Source organism: Cucumis sativus, chromosome 7, assembly GCF_000004075.3.
Source record: "Cucumis sativus cultivar 9930 chromosome 7, Cucumber_9930_V3, whole genome shotgun sequence".
Taxonomy (NCBI): Eukaryota; Viridiplantae; Streptophyta; class Magnoliopsida; order Cucurbitales; family Cucurbitaceae; genus Cucumis; species Cucumis sativus.
Genome location: NC_026661.2, coordinates 22,273,901 through 22,295,436, shown reverse-complemented (window position 1 = coordinate 22,295,436; position 21,536 = coordinate 22,273,901). Strand labels below are relative to the sequence as shown.

The following is a 21,536-nucleotide window of genomic DNA, read 5'->3' as shown; positions in this document are numbered from 1 at the left end:
TATTCAAATTATCGATGAGTGCGTAATGGATCAACTATATTAATTTTTTTGCACAAATTATGTTTACAGTTTTTTCCTTGTAGAAAAAAAAAACAATGAATCAACTAGCTACTATCCAAGAAAGAGAGCTGAACTATTACATGTACATTACATTGAAATTATGTATAAGCAGACAATATGCACTAAATTTGGTAACTTCAATTGTGCTAAGCTGCCAACCTTTGCAAAGTCTCGCAAGCTATGTGAGACAAGGAAAATTGCTCGCAATGGACCATTAGAAATGAAGACTTCTTGATGCAATCGATGCCCTGTTGGTGAAATTATAAAATGAATTTAGTACCTTCCGGTAGTAACTACCAGTAAAGTGCTATAGAATCATAAACCCGTCATGGAGCACTGACCATGCTTGTCGACATCTGACAGCTTCCTGTCGAACAGATCTTTTTGGATCATCAAGAGCTTTAGATATTACGTGCAGTACCTGAAAACGGCAGAACAGTATTGAACATCACAAGCAGGATTAACAGCACAGTCCCAGATAAATGATTGCAAGGAACAACCATCTGGATACCTGTCTTCTCATGGGGTATATCCTTGCATGGGGCAGTTCAGACACAGCGACAAGGCACTGAATTGCAGTTTCTCGTACGAGCTGGATAATGCATGTGCTTCAGGTTTTAGTACAATAGTGTAATATACCAGGCATTATCTCTATTGCAAAAATACAGCCACTAAAACCTATACTAATTGAACTTTGATAACAGCAACGTCGTTGTTCAGCGTCAGCCAAAAGAAAAAAGAAAAAACAATTAAATGGTTAATACTGAGAAAGTTCACGCCTCCGGATCATGCAAGGAAATCTATGTACAAATTGGGGGAGAGGACGTTACGTGTGAAAGCAAAATGCAGATACTGGAACAGTTGCCTTACTCGAAGGGTTATATAGAGGACCCAAAAAAAATCATTTATTAAGGAGAATATCAGCCAGCAGGCAAGAACCCATCAGAAGGACTGCATTGCAACAGACAATAAAATGACGGTTCAAGAAAAATACTTCATACCATCATATGAGAAAAGTCAGTAAGTCCAGCTAGGCAATCAACAATTTTATGTGCATTCTCTGTTACAGCTTCCTGTCCTGCAATATGAGGGACAAATCCTCTCAGAACTGAGTGAAGAATTTGTTTAAGTTTGGGCCATGGGACCAAGGCATTGATAGAATAGAAGTTTATTTAAATCCACGGATTCCCGGAAAGGTAAGACCCAATCATGAGTATTTGGGAATCCGTGGTTATCTCACCAATGCTTTGGCGCTAACTCCTCATCTCCCCTTTCCTTTTTAATTTCAACCGATCTTTCCCCTTGCACTAGTCTATTATACACAAGTGCTCCTCACCTTTAGTATTATGCTTTCTAAGGCTAGATATATAAAACATGAGCTATGTACCAAGTGTGGTAGACTCGTTGATTTTGTGATCAACAAAATACTGTCTTTATAGAATAATCACATGTCGGCCAATCCTGGATGCTTTGTAACTGAACTAACATAAGAGTAAGTCACCTGATCACAGAAGGGCCGGACCTTCCCATAAAAGAAAAGGGCAGACAAACCCTCATCACTTTGTGGCTCATCGGTTATCTCCAACTAAGGAAGAGGTTGAAATTTTTTTAACACTAGAATCCCCTTTCTTCCAATCTAATTCCCCCAGGCAAATATGACCTAATACTCTGCCACTACTCCGTGAGAGTACTAGTTAGGGTTGATTATGTATATATTTAATAGTGTCTTGTTTATAAATAAGAGCAGCTTCGCAACCTTATATGGTAATCTCTTTATTGATATTGCAACATAGTTATCTTTAGTGTTTACTTGTATTTTCGGTGTTTGGGTATCACTCCAACTCCTTTTCTCCTATACCTAACAAAAAGAATTTGAAATCACAATAAGATCCATAAGTCTCAATTGTGGTCCATTTAGACACTCTTATCAGGGGAAAATCGGCCGTGCCTCAGTATCCACTAAAAGATGTAATTGCCGGCCAATTAGTACTAGTATCAAATACAAAGCTAACATGTTAATTTGCAAAATAGAATAAAATTACGCAATAATTAATGAAAAAGAAATACTGAATCATGGAAATAGATCAGAATCTTACCATTTTTATCCATCAATATCCCAGATAAAACAAGGAGGAGGCTATAAACCACATCCTTATTTATGCCGTTCACACTTAATGTTAACAACCCATCCAAAAGCATAGGAATAAACTGCAAAAATTAATGATATGTTGCTATAAACTATATGGCTTTCGTATAAAAAAGACTGAACTGCAATAATAGCACAAATAAAAAGCAGAAACAACTTTTTGTTTACATTAAAGCTAACCTTCTTTGCATCACTCAATATAGCAGTGAGTGGAGTATCAGATATAACATGTGCATATGCCTGGTACAACATATATCTGAAATACAAAGCGCCATATCAGAACATGGCTACCAAAATTTCCCTTCGACTAGCATCCAGGCAGTATTAAAGCACGGTTATAGTAAATGCTCCAAACAGGTATTTTCATGCACATTTCTTACTCCAGTGTTAACAAACACCCAAGCCGAAGTTGAAGTCCAATTCAACTTTCATGAACACAAACAAATAAAAGAAATAAGCTAAATTATGCATCTGCAGGAATAAGCTAGGCTGCGTAATGATCGTTCATAAGCTATTTACTAAGATGTTTACTTGTTATCCTAACTGTAAATCTGCATTAACTCTCTTAAAGAAGATAATACTTGGTATTATATAAATATTATCATGATCATAATAAACTCAAAATTGTAATAGGTTAGACAAATCTTGCTATGTGATTCAAAAGGATAAACATGTTAGATGATGTAAAACTAAATTCACTTTCACCCATCAGCTTAAACTTTTGATTCAATTGGTGATTTAAGATGGTAGCAGCATAGTATGATCCATGATGGATTGTGTTCATTGTTGTTACCTTTCCATTTAATATTCATTTCCATCATGAATATTGAACGATGATATATAATTAAATTTGTTGTCACCCATCAATTTAAGCTTTTAGGTCAATTGGTGATTTAAGAAGACCGAACCCTAGTTCCAAAAATTACAGGTTTCAAATCAGTTGTTTGAGGTGTAGCAATAAAGAGAGAAACATACTTTTGAGTTGCAATATTGCAATGCTATAAATTATGTAATAGTACTACGAAGGATGACAAAATTGGAAGGAAACTTCAGCATGGTAGAGTTTGTTTAAGATCATTGACAAACCCAGGTCTATTAGACTAGACATTAATTGTTTACATTTAGCGTTCGGTTGCATTCTTCTTAGCGTGGACATTGCTAAGACAGACAAGAAAAAGTGGCGCAATATGCTCATCAAAAGGAAATTTAATTTTTCCATAGGGTAAAAGACATGTATACCTAGAAAGTGACGTATCTGATTTGCTTACTAGAGTCTGGAAAATAGGCATCATGGTAGAGAAAAAACGCTGCTTATAAAGTGGTCGTACTATTGCATGGAACTTTCGGTTCAAACAAGCCTCAGAATCACTCATAAGAATGTGAAATGCCTCTGCTGCACCTTTCATGACTGCAAAGTCTAAGCTTGTTTCGTTATCTTTTTCCAGTTTAAACTGCTGCAAGGGTGAGGCATCTGTTCTGCTTTTTGACACTAAGAGCTGCAAGAAAACCATGGTTATATCTCGGACCTTATCATGACCACAAAGGAGCAAACCTTTTCCAATCCATGATAATCCAACCACAGCATGAACTTGAAGCAAAGAGCTTTTTTCAATGCTAGAGCATAAATCAGTGAGAAACATTTCACTGCCATCACCAGTACTTTCATTATGGAGGCACCTAAATTCTGTTTTGAAAATAATGTCAATAGCTTCTTCCAAGGAAACATAACTTGAGACTTCTACTTTATCAGATTTCACACTCAATTTATTGATCATAGAACCCAGTGCCTGTGCAGCTGGTACACAGCCCCTGGTGGTGGATAACATAAGCAAACGAATTATTAATCTCACGTCTGGAACATGTACTTGTGGGCGAAGTGCTATAGTGACTGATGCAAATAATGAAAGAATCCATTCATCTCTAGAAGTAGGATTATCTTTCTGCTGCAGAAATTGCAAGCCCTCCATCTGAACTGGTATTGTATTAGATAATGTCACTTTTAAAGGAGAAAAACTGCTTGTTAATAATACATTGAATGCCTTTTGGACTATAATATTCTGGCTCTCCTTTGAGCAACTTCGAACTGAGAGTTTCAATGCCATCATGGTAGCATCAAGAAGCACCTGGATACACTAAAAAGGGGAAGGAGAAAAAAAAAAACGAAACAAAAGGCTGCTGCTTCATCAAAAAGCTCACAACTGATTTTAGGATGTCTTAAGTAGAAAAACTACACAAAATCAATTGACAACTAATAAAGCAGAGAATAAAAATTTTACTCACTTTATCCATCGAAGTGCTAAAAGTTGAACATTTTTCAATTTGATCCCAAATGTTCAGTGCAAATCGCAGTATGACTTCCTCAAAATCTCCAGCTTCATCAAACCTACACCATCGTGAAAATAAATAAATAAATAAAATAAAGTCAAGCAGCACATTTATTACAACAAAACAATTGAGAAGGGAAAAAAGAACAAAAAAGGGAGTCATTATCGCATATTTGTAATTCTAAACCAAAAAAACCCTGCAGACATGGTTGTACGTGCCCTTTGACAGTAAACTAACAAAAAGAAAATTCGACAAAATTAAACTTATAAACACTACTTAAACCTATTGGTTTCTTTGTATATATATACCTTTTAGGAGTGTTCTTCAGAACCCAAGCCAAGTTTTGAAAACTTAAAAAATTTTAGAACTTGTTTTTGTTTTTTACATTAACGTTTGCATGCTTACTTAAGAGAGATGAAAATTATGGTTAAGAAACAGAGAAAACAGCACAATTATGAAAAACTAAATAGTTACCAAGCAATAAGAAGTATAAGATATAACAGAACCATGTACCATGGAAGAATTTTGGTCGAGTAGCAATCCAACAGGGACAATACAATCTCGACTGATTTTGAATTGCCATAGACCTAAATATATAGAATGTCCAGAAGCCAATTAGAGAGAAAAGAAAAAAACAGCGATCAGCTCTGAGTTGATATAATAATATTGGGATTACACCATGAAAAACGACAAGAAAAAAAAAAGAGAGAGCTCCGATGTTCCTTGAAAATCAAATGAAGTTCTTCCTCCTATGTACAATACTAACTCTTCATTTTTTCTTTTCTTTTCGGTTTTTTTTTATTTTTGGAAAAATCAGAGATGGACAACCGCAAAATAATACTCAGAAATTATCTTCCAGAAAAATAAAAACATTTAGTCCAATTGAAAAATACTAAGAAATCATCATTTTTTGTAGGTTGTTCTCTGATATGTTGGATTTTTTTCATCAAGACAATTGAAAACATAACATGTCAAGAAGAAACAAACTAAAATTAATTAGGGAAGAAAAGATGGATCATTCATCAATTGGAGTTCTTTTGGGACGTTGCTTGTGGATATATAGGTTGATGATGCCAATGAGGAATATCTAGCATAACATAAAGATTGATAATCTTTCAACACGTACATAAACCTCAGATAAATTGTAGAATATTGTCTCTTCAATCCCCCCAACAATTTTCAGCATATAACTGCGCCCAGTTCTACCAATGTCAACTGCCATCTCAAGTTTAAGCATCAGTGGCAAGACCTCATCATGAGGAGAGAACATCAATGCAATCTTTTCAACGACTATATGCATGTAACTTTGTGATTCCACAGACCCAGGATATTTGTCAACAAATGAACCAATATGCTGTAGTGCCTTCAAGGCATGATTCCACAACGATCCAAATTTGAAGTTCACTGTTATAAATGACATGAACTCCAACAAAATATCCTCAAATATGACTCTGGATACTGGTGAAGAGCCTACCGGGAATGTGGACAGATTCAGCAAGCCCTTTACTGCAAATGGTTTCAAACTTCAGTCACAGCTTATATTCTAATTAACCAATCTTAGATTAGGATAAATAATTAACCTATCTTAGATTTAAACCACTAAGACATATAAGCAACAATAAGTTAGAGAACAGGCAAGGATCAACAATAAAATTGTTTAAAAGAGATATAAATGGAAAATTGAAAAGACTGAACTGCAGTAATTGCAGCTCCAATAAGAAATTGAAAACCATCTTATTTCTTCAATAAAAACATGAGGAGACATGTCATATGTATGGACGTGTAAATTACAGACGCACCCCCATTCAAATATAAGAATAGTAAATTTTCAAGCAGACCTCACTCAAGGGAAACACCTCAAAAGAAGATACCTGCACAGTAGAATTCAGCATCATGCAGATCTCGTTTAACAATTCCTGAAAAGGTAGAGCTGAGGAGCTGAACCACTGAACATGAAAAAATTTGAAGCATGGAGTATGATTTCTCTTTAACGGAGCATGTGTTTTCATCAGAGCTTACAATCAAGTTTCTGCAAGCTGCAATAACTTCAATACAGAGATAGAGGGCTCCAAAGTTTAAATTCCTTATGGGAGAAATTTTATCATTATGATACTGATCCACAGAAATCCCCATAAAATCCAGCAAACGATGGAAGTAACTTTCAAACACATGATCGCAGGAAGCAACAGATGCACTTGCTGACGTGTAAAGGATATGGCCCACTGCATTTAGTCTCTGCCTGCTTTGCAAAGGAAAGTCCTTGTAACATGTATAAATATTTAGGATATTGAAAATATCCTTTACGTCTTCATCATTGATAATTAATGTTAAAAATAACCCATTGCTCGCAACAACCATCTTCTGCAGGAGTCTTAGTGCTTCTGTTGTCATTTCATTCTCTTGAAAGCTTGGACTATTTAATGATTCTGTGTTAATGGACAAATTCGGCTGTCCTATTGAAGTAAATATGATCTCCTTTACTGAAGACCAGATAGCTTCACTATGCTTTTTCATTCTATCTGCCCCATATTTGACAGTGCAATCACTTAGATACTTCAAAGAATCAATCTGCAATTATTCAAGTAATTCAACAGCTTGGACGTTCAAAAGAAGGGTATCCTAAATTATTAAACAATTACTAAATCAAGTAAATAGAGAAACTGAGACACACCTTTGCTAATGGCAATGAAGATGAAAGTTTCTCAAGAAGCAAAGGAATGGCAAATGGCTCAAAGAGGGGGGTAGATGAGAAGGCCCTCTGCGCAGAAATATTACAAAAGTCCAATCAAGTTGAATAATATGCAATAGAGATTATGAATATGGTGCAGAATTCAACATATGGAGTGAAAAATAAACAAATAATGATGGATGAGGGTAATGTAATTAACACCAATCCCAGGGCACCAATAAATTTATAACTGACCTATATAAGTGAAAAAATAGAAGAACGCCAAAATTCAAATTCTTAAGCAGGAATGAAGTAAACCCAAGAACTAAATGGTTAAAACTGTTTGAACCACGAAACATCTAGAATATTGGTATACAGCTAGAGATGGAAGAATACTCTTTTTGGGGGTTGGAGACATTAAAAGAATTGTGAATTTCCAAAATTATCCAGAAAGCAAATCATGCAAATTAACCTGAACAGTTTATCTATATTCAACTTCCACAGAACGTGAGAATATGTAATCCTGGAAAGGGATTTTAATTTTCCCTAGAGTTCAGTCTTGTTAACTTTACAACACCAACAGATCCTTGTCAATTTTGGTTGCTGAGAAACATGGAAACAGATCCTTACAAGATCATATGTAATAAACATGACAAATTTCTAAAAGAATTAAAAATCTTCATGTTCTTTGAAGACTTGGTTTAGGGTCAGACATTTTGAAGAAGCTGAGGCTAACAAGGCTTCCCATAGTTTGGGTTTGAATAAAACTCTGAATCCATATGGAAGGCTGACAATTGTATCTACAATGGTCCAAAGTAGAAATTTCCGTTGTTGGGTAAGTTCTAACCACATGGAAGGCATAAAGAATTCAAGGACATAAAAAAAATAAGTCCACCAAAACACTCCAACTAAAGGGGGTTCCAAGTAAGAAAAATGTTATCAAGCAAGAAATCTTTGGTAACAATTAAGATCTCAAATAACAACGTAAACCTGTAAACCAATGTCCTTGCACATTAGCATACCATAAGTGCATGCGAAAGATCATTCCTTCTTACATCTATGTCCTCCTCTTTTCCCTGGATCATAATAGTATATAGAAACATTATTAACACACAGAAAGCAAGAGAGAAAACAACTCATTTAAAAAATATTTAAAGTGAAAAAGAAGAAGAAGAAGATAATGATGATGAAGAAGAAAAAGAAGGCAGCACATACATACATAAGACTGCATGAGCAACTACATAACAATCTAGCCATGAGAGATTTCTCATGAAAAAAAAACCCTTTGATTCCTTTCAAACCATAATTTCGCCAAAATTGCTTTTACCGCATTAAACCAAATTAGTCGTGAGGTCTTATTGAAACATGGACCTCCTAGAAGCTGCCTTACCAAATCTCTACAATCCTCTTCAAACACCCACGACATATTAAAAACAGAGAACAAAGTTTCCCAGCACTTGACAGAATACGGGCACAAGAAAAAGAGATTAATCGGGTCTTCTCCATGTTGAAGACAAAATGGACAAATCGAGAGAGAAACGCAACTAGATGCCAATTTGCACTGCAAAACTGAAGATGTATTCAAGTGCCCAACCAGCAAAATCCAAACAAGAATGTTACTCTTCTTGGGCTGTTCGTCTTCCATAAAGGCTGCAACTTATCCAGTGGGGAAGATGAGTAAAATTTTACCGAAAATCTTCCACTACTCACTAAGGATCAAATTTTTCTATCAGAAGCCTCTGAAATTCTTCTTGCTGAAAATTTACCAATCAGATTCTGAACTTCTGCTATCTCCTCTTCCTTTAGAAGTCGACAGAAATGTATAGCTCAAGAGTTTACATCGGAATCCCAATGCTCTTCTATTGAACCTTTAGGAAGTAAGGAAATTCTATAAAGTCTTGGAAACTGAATATTAAAAGGAATTTCACCCTCCAAAGCGTCTAACCAAAATGCAATCTGACTCCTGTTTTCGAAATTGAAATTAGCCACAGCTTCCACTTTCTACCAAGTTCAGGAAATACTAACCTAATGGCTTCATAAACTCTTTCCACCTTTTCCAGCTGTTTGCCCCTAATGGCTTCATACTCACCACATTGTACCACAACCAATCCCCTTCCTCTAAAAACCACCACTCCCATTTAGCAAGAAGGGCCAGGTTTTTTGCTTCGAGATCACCTAACCCAAACCCGCCATCCACAGTAGATTTATGAATTGTTTCCCACTTGACTAAGTGGAAAGCCTTACTACCACTATGACCTTCTCAGAAAAAAGTTCCTTAGAATTCTTTCTAATTATGACACCTACGGGCCCTAGGAATAATGACATAAAATAGGTTGGAAGGTTGGATATGACCAATTTACAGAATGTGGCTCTTCCTCCTCTTGAAAGGTTGAATCTCTTCCATTTATCAAGTTTGGCTTATACCAAATCGATCACTGGTTGCCAGAAAAAAAATTCGTTTTGGGCACCCCACTCCCCATGGTAAGCCAAGATACAAAAAGGGTAAACATTCAGCCTTACACTGCGAACTTGCCGATTTTTCCTAATATTAATATACTAATGCCACACAATGCCGATTTGTCCCCGTTCATCTTCTGACCTGAGTACCACTCAAAAAATTCTATAACTTGCTGAGCTGGGTGAGCATGTGACTGTCATACATCTAAATAATAGGGTGTTGTTTGCAGATTGGAGAACCAGCTAGGTCTAGAGGGAAGTTGTGAGCATTACGTTCATGCATAACTTCCATACCAAGATTAGCACGGTTAATAATATCAGCCCAGGTATTAATTTTTTCTTTATCAATTGTGAATCCTTCATATAATCCATTCTGATAAAGTTTGCCCACTAGTGTGCCCAAAACTTCACTCACAAGAAGGAAAAGAAATGGGGATAGAGTATCTCCTTATTGAATTCTCCTAGTAGAAATTTTTGCCTTCTTTTGAATTAAACAAAAATTTCTCTTGGACACACGCATCCAGTCTCCCATTCTTATAGAACTCTTCAAAAAGAGATAGGAAGTTTGTCTTCATAAGATCTCAAAATTTCAATAGGAACTCAGCTGTAAAACTGTCTGGACCTGAGGCTTCGCTTTTACCAAGAATCCTGATCACTGTCTTGATTTCCCCCTCTGAAAACTGTGCTGTAAGTGCAGAATTCTTTCTTGGGAAAACACAGTTCCATTCAAAACTCAAAGGAAGGTGTCTTGCACCCAGACTTTTGGCATAAAGATTTCCATAGAAATCCAGAATTAAACCTTCAAGCTCTCTAAATGATTTAGTTGGCACGCCTTGTTCATTAACCAATTCAGTGATCAAATTTTTCTTTTTCCTTGCCACCAAAAACCTGTGAATGAAACTCGTATCCTCATTCACCATTTTTGTCTAGCGGAGAGTTTCAAGGCTTTCGAAAACTATTTCAGTCCACTTCCCTCTGATATGAGAAGCTGGAGGTTTTATTTTTTCCTTTGGGGTCCATCTTCATTTGTTTCTGTAAAAATTGGTTGCTTCATAAAGAATGTCACTTAAAGATAGAATCTTCAGTTGCCGATCTTTGGGTGTAAGGGTGGGCGGGTTTTTTCATTTATTCAAAGCTCTGAATTATTAAAAAAGCTTTGAAGTCATGGTTTTCTGACTATGAGGAAGAAAGGGAGAAAAAAGGAAAATTGTATCCTCGTTGTGCTTGATTTTTTTTGCTGGATCAGTTGAAGCTGAAAATTGGAGGCCTCAGACTCTAAGGAAGCTTTGTTACCAAGTTGTCAAAGTTGGAGGATGTATTTTACTAGTTTTGTTTGTCCCCTCTCCAAGTTCTTGGCAGCCTCTATCGATTTGGATTCATCTAGTTCTAATGCGCCGTGGTTCTTCAATTAATCTAGTTCATCTGTTCCCCTCTTATGGCTTTGGTTTTATGGATTGGTGGCTTTATTATCAGCTTTCCCAAGTTGAAGCTTGTGTTTTCTCCATTGCTTTCCCAGAGTTTCAGCTTCAGTGGTGTTTGAAGTTTTGTTCAAAGAGCCAAATTGTTCCATTATGAGTTGTATTTGACCGTACTTGCTTTAATTTTCTGGACAAGTCCAACATTGGACTATATTTGGTTGCATTTACTTTATCTTGCTTACTATGTCTCATTGTACTTCGAGTATTAGCCTCTTTTTATTTCATCAATGAAAAGCTTTGTTTTCATTTCAAGGAAAATAATAAACATGATTCATTTTCAAAATAAAAAATAAACCTCTGATGTGTTTTACAGATATGGTTCATCATTTTGCCTCCCCAAAAGGAGAGAGAAGTACACTACCAATAATCAATCATATGCAAGATGAGAAAAGTCAAGAAACCAAAAAAGGAAATGATGACCAAGACGAATTGAACCTACATGTGTAAAATGGATTGGGAAATAGCAACCCAGGAATTCAAAAAGATCGCTAGAACTACTTGCAAGTGCTCCAGTTGGATCTGGGAATAGTTTTGCCACAAGCTCAACGATGCGAAAAGTAAGCAGTAAGCAGTGTGGATCTTTTTCACCATCAATGGCTTCACAGATTCCATACACAAGATCATCACCCTGAATAACAGTAAAATTCATTGATACTCCACAAAAAGAAAAATCAAGTAAGTTAAGAATTAAAATAGTCAAGAGAAAAAGTTATACACAGCAATGAAACATGAAAAGTGTCGTGTAGACATAAAGATGTGAAGTGACCTAAAAACTAAAAAGCGTTGAGCAAATGGGTCAAGGGAACATTTTTTAATCGCTTGTGGTTTTCATGACTTCATTTCTTTTTTGATAGTGTGGTTTTCATGACTTCTAAAAGAAGACACAGTTTAAAAGGCTGGACGAAAGCAAGAAAACTAAAGTACCAGTGAAACAACTGCATCAGGATAATGTTCCAAAAGACACGCCAGAAGTTCAAAACTCAGCTGTCAAAATAAATAAACCAAAGTGAAACAGAAGCAAAGAATATCAGAAAAGTTACTAAAATTTAAAAGGATTTGTCAGCGAGTATCTGCATAAGTTCCCTACATGTTAAGTTTGTTAACTCACCTTTCGATCATGCTGTCCCAGGGACTGTACTTGAAGATTTTGAAAATAAGACTGTGCAACTGACTTTGCATCATTCTGAGAAATTGACCCAACATTTGTTTTCCTCCTCATTAGTGCCAAGCAGCCAACAAGGGCACCTCGTAAAGCTTTCCAATCTGCCTGATAGTAAGTATCAAGTCATCTATCACACTGAATAGAGAAACTTGATTGGTTGTGTATTAAAAAGAATCTTCAATCTACAATACGAACTATTTGGTGGGACTTGGGAGTGTTTTTAATTTTGACTGTTTTTAAATCATAAAAATCAGTTCCCTCCTCAAAGGCGTATGCTCAGGTACAATTTTGAAGCACTTTTCTTCCCAATCCTACTAAAGTATAATAAGCACTTTTCTGAAAAGAAAAGTATTCAAAAGAATCTTTAGAGAGTTGGAGAGATTGGGTAATGTTGTCTCTTGTTGGATTCCATGTTCCCTTCTAGGCTTTTGTAATGGATTCTTTTCAAGAAATAAATTATAGTTCGTATAGTGAAAAAGAATAAATGTTCAAGGGATACAAATTCCCAAAGGAAATTGTTTTCTTTTATAAAATAAGTATCATCCAAGTGTTACTTTACTTGACTGGAGCTTTTTTTTTTTTTTTTTGACTTCTTTATGCAAGCTACATTTTTGTATATCCATGTATTCTTTCATTTCTTCAATATGAAAGTTTGGTAGTTTATCAAAAACCAAAAACAAAATGTAGAAACCAATAGAATGAAGTTACAAAGAAAACTTCTCAAATTGGATATAAGAAAATCTAAACTATACATATAAAGAGGTTGAGACATAGCTAAGAAACAAATGCGATCAATAAGGATGTCCAGAGATCTTTCCTTTTCTTGAGAAGTCCTAGCATTTCTTTCCTATTATTAGCTCAGACAAAAACTTGTTGCCCTCTTCAAAAGAAAATTACAACTATGTAAAAAAATTTACAGAAAAAAAGAAAAAAAAAAGAATGAAACTTATGCTTGGTCAATCTTGGAACATGGGATATGCATGTTTAAAAGAAAAATCATTACAGCCTAATAGAAAGTACAACAGGTATGAAGAGTGAAAGATCAATGTTTATTTAATCTTCCATTTCAACACAAGGAAGCAATTACAAAGAGGAGAAAAGACAATAGCATATAGAACAAAGACAAATGATCAAAATTGAGAAAGACCAATAGAAAACACCCATTGCCCCTCTGTTTGGATAGGTGATTAATGCCAAGAAAAAGAAATTAAAAGTGCACACTCACCAGTCTCTCTGTGAAGAAGGCAATTAGGCTGTGAATTGTTGCACTATCCAGAGGCTTTGATGCTAGACATGCAAGTAGTTCCCCAAGAAGAAGTATGCCTGAAAAGAATAGCAAGCTGTTGTTTCTTTTTCAACAATAAAGAAGAATAATTTGAAAATGTAAGGCAACAGGTCAAAAATTTCAACCATCTACGGCATGCATAAACCACAAAAGGCAGTGTGTGCATAACATATTTCTTGACGGACTAAGGCTACCAGCAAGGCACAATAACATCCCTAGAACAAAAAGAAAATTGGGATGTGTTCTTTAATAGACAACTCAGTGCTAAGCACCAAGGACAACATTCAGAACACATTCGTTCATTGTCGTGGAGGAAAATTGGAGACAGTTTTTTGAGCCATTAATATCAACAAGGAATTACCTCTTAAAGTAATTTTTGAATAAAATTTTGGCAAGTCTTCGCAATAAATTTTAGGAAAGCTAGGTCCATCTAGATAATCGCTATACTGTCTTTTTCTTTTTAAAATGGAAACAAACCTCTTCATTAAGATAATGAAATGAGACTAATCCTCAAAGTGCAAAATTTAGATACAATAAACAAAAAACAAAAAACAAGAATCAGTAAATGCACCTAAAATTTATTGATTCTTAATGAAGAGGTTTGTTTCATCAACAAGGTAAGATATAAAGAAAGTTTAGATAATAATACATCCCAACTAGGTAAACATCAACAAGGCAGTAATTTTAAAAATATTGTGTGTTTTAGCGAGTCTGCACAATAAATTTTAGGAAAGCTAGGTCCATCTAGATAATAGCTATACTGCCTATTTTACCAAAGCTGTGGAAAGAAAGAAACAGGAGGATTTCTGATGGATCAAAAATTTGGAGTGAGTGAGGGTTAGTAATTCCAATAGGTTGTGTCACACAAAAAATTTCCTTAAATTGCTCTTGTGTTTTAGCCAACTAGAGTCTTTCAGCCTAGAGGGAGAGTCATAGCTACAAAGTACAGACCACAGACTGATTCATGGCCAACCATCAAACCACTGACACTGTTCAAAAGTTAGAGCAAGCAAGTAAGATATACAGAAAGTTTAGACAATAATAATTTGTAATGGTAATGATGATTACCATAAAACAAAATCAGAAGTTTATGTAACAGTACCTCTGCCTCGAATAATGTTATCAGTAATTGTCAAATACATCCCCATTTCTCTAACCTAAATCATATAAATAAAAATTTAAGGCAGTATAACAGCATAGAGTTAAAGGAAACATGAACAGAGAAGAAGGAAAGTAGAAGTTAGGTAGAAAATACCAGTGTTTCTATTGTTAGTACATTGTTCTTCACAAGGGAGGTGATCGTTTCCAAGCTTGTGGCCTGTAGTGTCACATATATTCTCATTAGTTCATTGTTCTTCATCGTGTTCCTAATCAGTACATTGTTACAAAGATGAACATTGTAGCATAAAGAAACACAGATGAGTAATATATGGGCTTCCTAAAAAAAATAAGGTTAGCAATTTCCACATGGACTTTGCCCAAAAAGTAATAATAATTTCATAAAATGAAAAAATAGAAGGATCAATTAAGACTGAATAAACAATGTTGGGTGTCTATCATTGGTCTAAAGGGCTTGCATTGAACAACACCTAAGGTAAGGTTTCATCTTCTTTATCCACTTTCCATCCAAACTTCAGTAAAAAAGTCCTCAAATGTAGATGAAGCAAGATAAGCTGATAGAGACCATCCTACAAGAATAGAGACCAGAGAGTCTGAAGACCACATTGTCCTATCTTCTACAAAGTGCCACTTTAGACTGAAGCAATACCAAGAGGATTAACAGTTATAATAAATTCATCTTTCCATTAAAGAGAGGTTTCTTATAATATCAAATCGCAATAAGAATTTTCTACATCCCGACAATCACTAATCACCAGATCATGTTGGTTAAAAATTGTTCATGTCCTGGAAAGAGGTTGTTGAGAGGGGAAAAGAGTTAGATTGATTGTCCTCCCATAATCTGATAACTTTTCCATTGTTAACTAAAGCCTTAAAAAGACATTAAATATGTATTACTCTTTTGTCATTAATATCTCAACCATTTTTCTTTACTAAAAACCAAAATTTCATTAAGAAAAAAGGAAATAGCATCAAGCATTCAAAAAAAAATAAAGCCCGCAATAGAGAACCCCACTAAATAAATAAACTCCAACAAAGTGAAATGAGAACTAACAAATGATTACAAAAGACTTTGTCACCGATGCCCCAAGAGAAACATAGAACTTTACTAGGGATCAAACATAACTAGGTCGTCCTCAACTCCTCTGGAGACAAACTTCTCAAGCTTATGTTGAATATTTGGTTTTTATTACAAGAAACAGAGAAATGTATATATATAAATCAGCAAGTAGAAAACAGCCAAAGAGTGAGGGGTTGAGAAGCCCCCCCCCAACAAAAAACTAAACAATAAGAGCCTTCCAGTTGTTAATAATCATGAGAAGGCTGTAATTACAAAATAACTTTGTATAGTTTTGTACACGGCCAAGAGGCCATACGCTGCACACGAGCCCAAAAAGAATCAAAAGAGCTAAACTTATCATCAAACACCCTACTATTTCTTTCACTAGAGATGCCACAAGAGAGCACGTGTTGCACACTCCACAAAATTTTCCCTTTCCACAAAAGCTGCCCCCAGACAAACCCTCCATCATCCATTCATCGACCCACAATGGGAGACAGCCATCCAACCCAAAGGTTGCAAAAAATACTACTCCACCTTTTGGTCGCAAACTCACAGTGTAAAAAAAAGGTGATCTAAAGTCTCAAACAAAAAGGTGATCTAAAGTCTCAGCCTTCTTTTGGCAAAGCAGGCACATGGAAGGGGAAAGACTCCAATTAGGAACCTCAGAGCTTTTTCTGGGTGTTGAGACTTCAATAGGCGAGAGACCAAAGGAAAAACTTTGTTTTTCTAGGAATTTTCAATTTCCAAATAAGATTGACCAAAGGAAGATTAACTTTAGGAAAGTAGACGGTAGAAAACTGGCCTGAAGCTTCCAACTTCCACCGTAAGCTGTCTCTTGCTCTATTCACTACCCAACTAGTCAGCGGATGAGCAAGAGCAATATAATTGCCAATTTCTCTATCAAACACTCTCCTTCTCAACCCTAGATCCCAAGCTTGATTAGAATCAACCTAATAATCTGTCATCAAAGCATTCTTTTTTGAGGAAATAATGTAGATGTCACGGTACAAGGAAGCAAGAGGCTGGGCTGCACACTGTCATGAGCATGCTTGTCCAAGGTGTTGTTTGCCCATGGCCGCATGCTCGAACATCCTCAAACCATCTTATATTTATGTTGTGTACTTAATTTAGCCATTTGCTTTCATTTTGTTGTCATCGACCTAGAGTGTGACATTTCGGCATTTTCATATGCAAGTCTGTCAAAGCTAAAAATGTTTAAAATGTACTATAGGGGAGACATGGTAGTTGAATCTTCGACCAAGCCTTGTTGTACTCTTTGCATTCCAAGTTTTCTTTGCATTTCTTTCTTTCTCACGTTTTATAAAACCAATTTCTCTCAAAACGTGAAGGGAGGCTACATCATATCACGAGTTTGTCTACAACTTTCGAATTTTATACGGCTGACTAGTTCACTGAGTTAGAACAAGTGCTGCACAATCGTCCGTCCCGTACTTTAAAAGTTGCGATTGTGATACATACCACCTATCCTCCCAAAACTTTATGCGACTCCCATCACCCACTACAAAATCAAAAAAGATTAAAAAAAAAAATTGCTCTTTTTGAATATATTGTAATAGTTACTTTAAAACCTTCAAAATAAGTGTTAAAAAAATTCTAATTTTGTGATACAGTTTTTGCTCTAGATATTCTGCTAAAATGCTTTACTGGTGTTCAGTCATTTTTCAACCATTATATTCATCGTTTGTTGCATGTTGCTCGATGGCCGTTCTAAGTTGCTGAGTTTTATTCATCGCAAAACTATCCAAGTTAGCTGTTGATTTTGAGTTGCATCTTGGTACCATAACTCGCAACTAACCTCGTGGGTTCAAAATCAAATCAAGCTACGGAAAACCAAAAAGATGAATGCAAGTCCTTGTAAGTGAAGATTTCGAGAAGACACACAAGTTTATGTATAAGAATTAGAAACAGGAAAATATGGGAGTAGTTATTCACATGCAAATGAAACCAGACCAATGACCATCATCATCATCATCATCCTTACCCAACCTAACTCTTACAGAAAATACCGTAGTTGGTTGGGAACTTGGAACTAACTTCCTAACCTGAGCTATGTACATGAAACTTGTCATCTTTTTGAAAAAGTAACTTCCCAAACCTCACACTGTTGCACTGTTATCTCAAAAAACAGTCACAGACACACTGCAGGTGTTCAGCTTTCTACTTCCGTTTATAATAAATAGAATGAGGAGAAGGAGTAGTTGAGGTATGACTGATAACAAATAGTGAAAGAAATCTAAAATTGAAGTAGTAGTACAATCCGCTTAGATAATCGGGTAGTTTGGCATGTAATATTGAGAAATTGAGAGATGAAAAGCGAAATGGGAATGGAGGAATAACCTGTTGAGAGGGTGTACGAGATACATCGACGAAGGACTCGACGTAGTGTGTAAGCTTACAGAGCTCCGCCATTTTTTCGGGTTTAAGCCGCGCAACCTTGGTGGGGGGAAAGCTCGGGCTTCTGACTTTACGAAATTACAATAAAAATGGATGTTAAAAATTAAAACTTCACCTTTCAGCTTCAAGACTCAATTTTTATGCACCCTAAGCCCTTACTCCTTCCACTTCTCTTTTTCTTTTTCTTTTTTATCTTTAATTATTATTAAGATGTTTTTGGACCCTTTTGTGCTTAAAATTAATTAAAAATGAAAAAAGCTATTAAAAACAATGCACAAAAGTTAACATCAAACAAAAACAAACAATGCACAAATGTGACTTAGCTAGTTGCAAACGAGGATTTGATTTCAAGCCATACTCAACACAATGCACTTTCTAAAAACGAACTAATGGAATCTTCGATTGAAACCATCTTGAAATTAACCCAATGGCTTGGTTTATTGTTACAAGACTATTTATTATTAGTGACATAGTATTGGGGCCGCAGCCTCCTCACCATCAAGCGCCACCCTGAACACAAACTCAGAATTCAAGCCCCGCCCAACTGTTCTTGCAAATTTATCAGTAACTACCATGGCCGTTGAGAATTTAATGGAAATTCAAATTCCGCATCAGAAACACTACCCTGCAAGTTATTTCCCATTAGTTTTATCCCCGTCTTCGGCTTCTTTCGCTGTTTCGTCCTTCGCTCAAGCCATCAAAGCCCAGAAATCAACAATCGATTCCCTGATTCTCAACTCCGGAGCCATACTCTTCAGAGGTTTTCCGGTTGAAGCGGCGTCCGACTTCAACGACGTCGTTGAGGCCTTTGGTTACGAGGAGTTTCCTTACGTTGGAGGTGCAGCTCCTCGAAGTAAGGTCGTTGGTCGGGTTTTCACGGCCAACGAGTCCCCGCCAGACCAGAAGATCCCTTTTCATCACGAATTGGCCCAGGTACTCATTGTCCTCTGTCTCACCTTTTTTGAGCATTTTGATTTTAGGAAATTCTACAAGGTCTTTTTTATTCATATCTATGAATGGGAATTGGTTACCAATTAGCGCAGTTTAGCTTAGTTTAGTTTGTAGCTCAGAATTAACTATTTAAATAATCTGGCTTGGGTTCGGTGGAAATAGAATCTATTTTACCACTTTGATGGTTAGTTAGAGTCTTTTTAGTTTCATAGATACTGGGAAAATCATGGGTTGATACTGTGTTTTGGTGGTGAAGTCTGAAATTGAAAGAACGAAGTGGGGTTTTTGTACGTTTCAGGTGCCTGAATTCCCTGCCAAGCTGTTTTTCTATTGTGAAGTAGAGCCTAGAAGTGGTGGAGAAACACCCATTGTTCTCAGTCATGTTGTTTATGAGAGAGTGAAAGAGAAATATCCAGAGTTTGTTGAGAGGTTGGAGGAACAGGGCCTAATTTACACTCGCGTGTTGGGAGAAGATGATGATCCATCATCTCCAATTGGCCGTGGTTGGAAATCTACATTCTTGACTCACGATAAGAGCATTGCTGAAGAAAGGTTCATGATCAAATCCAACCCCTCACCAAAGAAGAAAAAACTTCCTTACCATTTCAAAATTATTTTGAAGTAGAAATCTTTCAGAATTTTATACATTGAAGATTGTTTTGAAAGAGTTAGGAAAGATTAAAGTTAATATCGATCATTTGAAAGAATAAGAGTGGTTTTTAGACGAACGACAAAATCAATGGCAGTTTTTATAATTTAACCCAAACGATTGATGCTGAAAGTAGCTTATTTATATTATTATATTGGCTGTAACTTCCACTGTTTCAGCAACATTTAGATTTGCTAGGTGAATGCGGTTGAACGTGGACTAAGAAAGTTACTTCAAAGTGAGGACAGAGGAAAGCCACATACTGATGCTTTATTTGATTTGAAATCATGTTAGAATGCATAAAAGTTGCATATTTTTTAAGCAAGAAATTGAGTTACTTGAAAAGATGAGGATTTATTTCCACGACAATCAAATGTGTTTCACTGCACGATAATACCTATGAACACTTGGTCTTACTAGAATCTACATCTTATCAAACATCTTTGCACCTAACCTTTATCTTTTGTATTCTATCTCAAATTTCTTCAAAAATGCTTTATTTGCAGTTTGTACAAGAACTTAGACTTGACAAGTCGGTTTAACAATTCTAAACGTTCAACAGGGCAGCTAAGTTGGGAATGAAGTTGGAGTGGTTAAAAGATGGAGTGAAAACAGTAATGGGTCCAATCCCAGCCATCAAGCATGATAAAGTACGACAGCGCAAGATTTGGTTTAATAGCATGGTTGCAGCTTACACCGGTTGGGAAGATGCAAGGAACGATCCCGTAAAGGCGGTAACGTTTGGGGACGGTACTCCATTGCCAGCTGATATCATCTATGGCTGCTTGAGAATTCTGGAAGAGGAGTCTGTTGCCATTCCTTGGCAGAAAGGTGATATTCTTCTGATTGACAATTGGGCTGTCCTTCACTCACGTAGGCCATTCCTCCCTCCTCGTCGTATACTCGCTTCACTTTGCAGGTAAGTGCATCACAAAGACGGGAAAATCATGTAGGACCAGGATTGTGGCAATTCTAAAGCAGATGGTTGAATTATTGTCATCAAGTAGAATAAAGTCATTGTTGTTCTTCAGCTGTGTATGTATTGAAGGTTCCCATGCTCTTTCTCTCTCCAAACCAATTCTATCTCATGTAATTTAAAGAAAGTACTCAATAAAACTGTGTAGTGTTAACCGTTAATAATGTAATTGCCTTTGGCTTTATTCAGTAAGTTGTATTCATGTAAGGGTATTCATCTCCAACATTCATGGACGGGTTGGTTAAAACGAAATATAATTTCATTGTCTACGACACTCGGTTTGTATTGTTCTTAAAGCAACTTCTCTTACTTGATTAAAGTAGTTAAAAATGATGAAACTAAGTTTTATTTATTATCTGTTGAACCAAAACAGAAGGTGTATGTGTCTCCAATTATTCTTCTTGGCCCTTTGCAACCATTTGGCAACGGTGGTTTGGTTGGTTGTATCCCTTTTTAGACTTTAGAATGTATGGAAAAAGATAAATTTAGTCAAAATAATGTGACCAAAGTCAAACAAATCAATACAACATAAACACATCTAATTCAACCACCCCCACCACTACACCCATGACTTTCGCCACTTTACCACTACCATCACAACATTCACTCATATGATGTTCTCCTTGACTTAATATTGAAATGCTCATCTTTCAAATATTCCTTACAATCTTTCTAACTTTAATTTTTTTTCTTCTTTTCAAAATGAGACGTGAGAGAGAAAAGGAGTGTCTGTGCATATTTTTCCCATATAAAACAAATTAATACATCAAATAGGTGTTCAT

The 21,536-nt window shown here is 36.0% G+C and overlaps 2 protein-coding genes across 6 annotated transcripts; one reads left to right on the top strand and one right to left on the bottom strand.

Annotated features, from left to right (window-relative positions):
• Window positions 1–15: 15 nt before the first annotated feature.
• Window positions 16–18,428, bottom strand: LOC101204052 (MMS19 nucleotide excision repair protein homolog). 5 transcript variants are annotated; one of them, XM_004141736.3, is made up of 20 exons: window positions 18,122–18,428; window positions 14,837–14,899; window positions 14,684–14,738; window positions 13,522–13,619; window positions 12,243–12,401; window positions 12,059–12,118; window positions 11,574–11,762; window positions 8,222–8,275; window positions 7,203–7,289; window positions 6,403–7,099; window positions 5,658–6,037; window positions 5,045–5,118; window positions 4,487–4,589; window positions 3,446–4,338; window positions 2,387–2,462; window positions 2,157–2,268; window positions 1,062–1,138; window positions 572–652; window positions 402–481; window positions 16–308 (listed from the first exon to the last, which is right to left on the bottom strand). In XM_004141736.3, exons 1-20 carry the CDS (start codon window positions 18,191–18,193, stop codon window positions 275–277), a joined length of 3,444 nt encoding a protein of 1,147 aa, XP_004141784.1. In that variant the 5' UTR covers window positions 18,194–18,428; the 3' UTR covers window positions 16–274. The 5 variants fall into 5 exon arrangements, with proteins under 5 accessions (XP_004141784.1, XP_031745194.1, XP_031745192.1 ...); XM_031889334.1 differs by lacking the exon at window positions 14,684–14,738 and having other exon boundaries at window positions 12,243–12,431; window positions 18,122–18,188; XM_031889332.1 differs by lacking the exon at window positions 14,684–14,738 and having other exon boundaries at window positions 18,122–18,188.
• Window positions 18,429–18,512: 84 nt separating this feature from the next.
• LOC101215038 (clavaminate synthase-like protein At3g21360) lies at window positions 18,513–21,028 on the top strand. Its single transcript, XM_004141619.3, has 3 exons — window positions 18,513–19,111; window positions 19,428–19,681; window positions 20,341–21,028. The coding sequence occupies exons 1-3, from the start codon at window positions 18,752–18,754 to the stop codon at window positions 20,699–20,701; spliced, it is 975 nt and encodes a 324-aa protein (XP_004141667.1). The 5' UTR covers window positions 18,513–18,751; the 3' UTR covers window positions 20,702–21,028.
• Window positions 21,029–21,536: the final 508 nt, after the last annotated feature.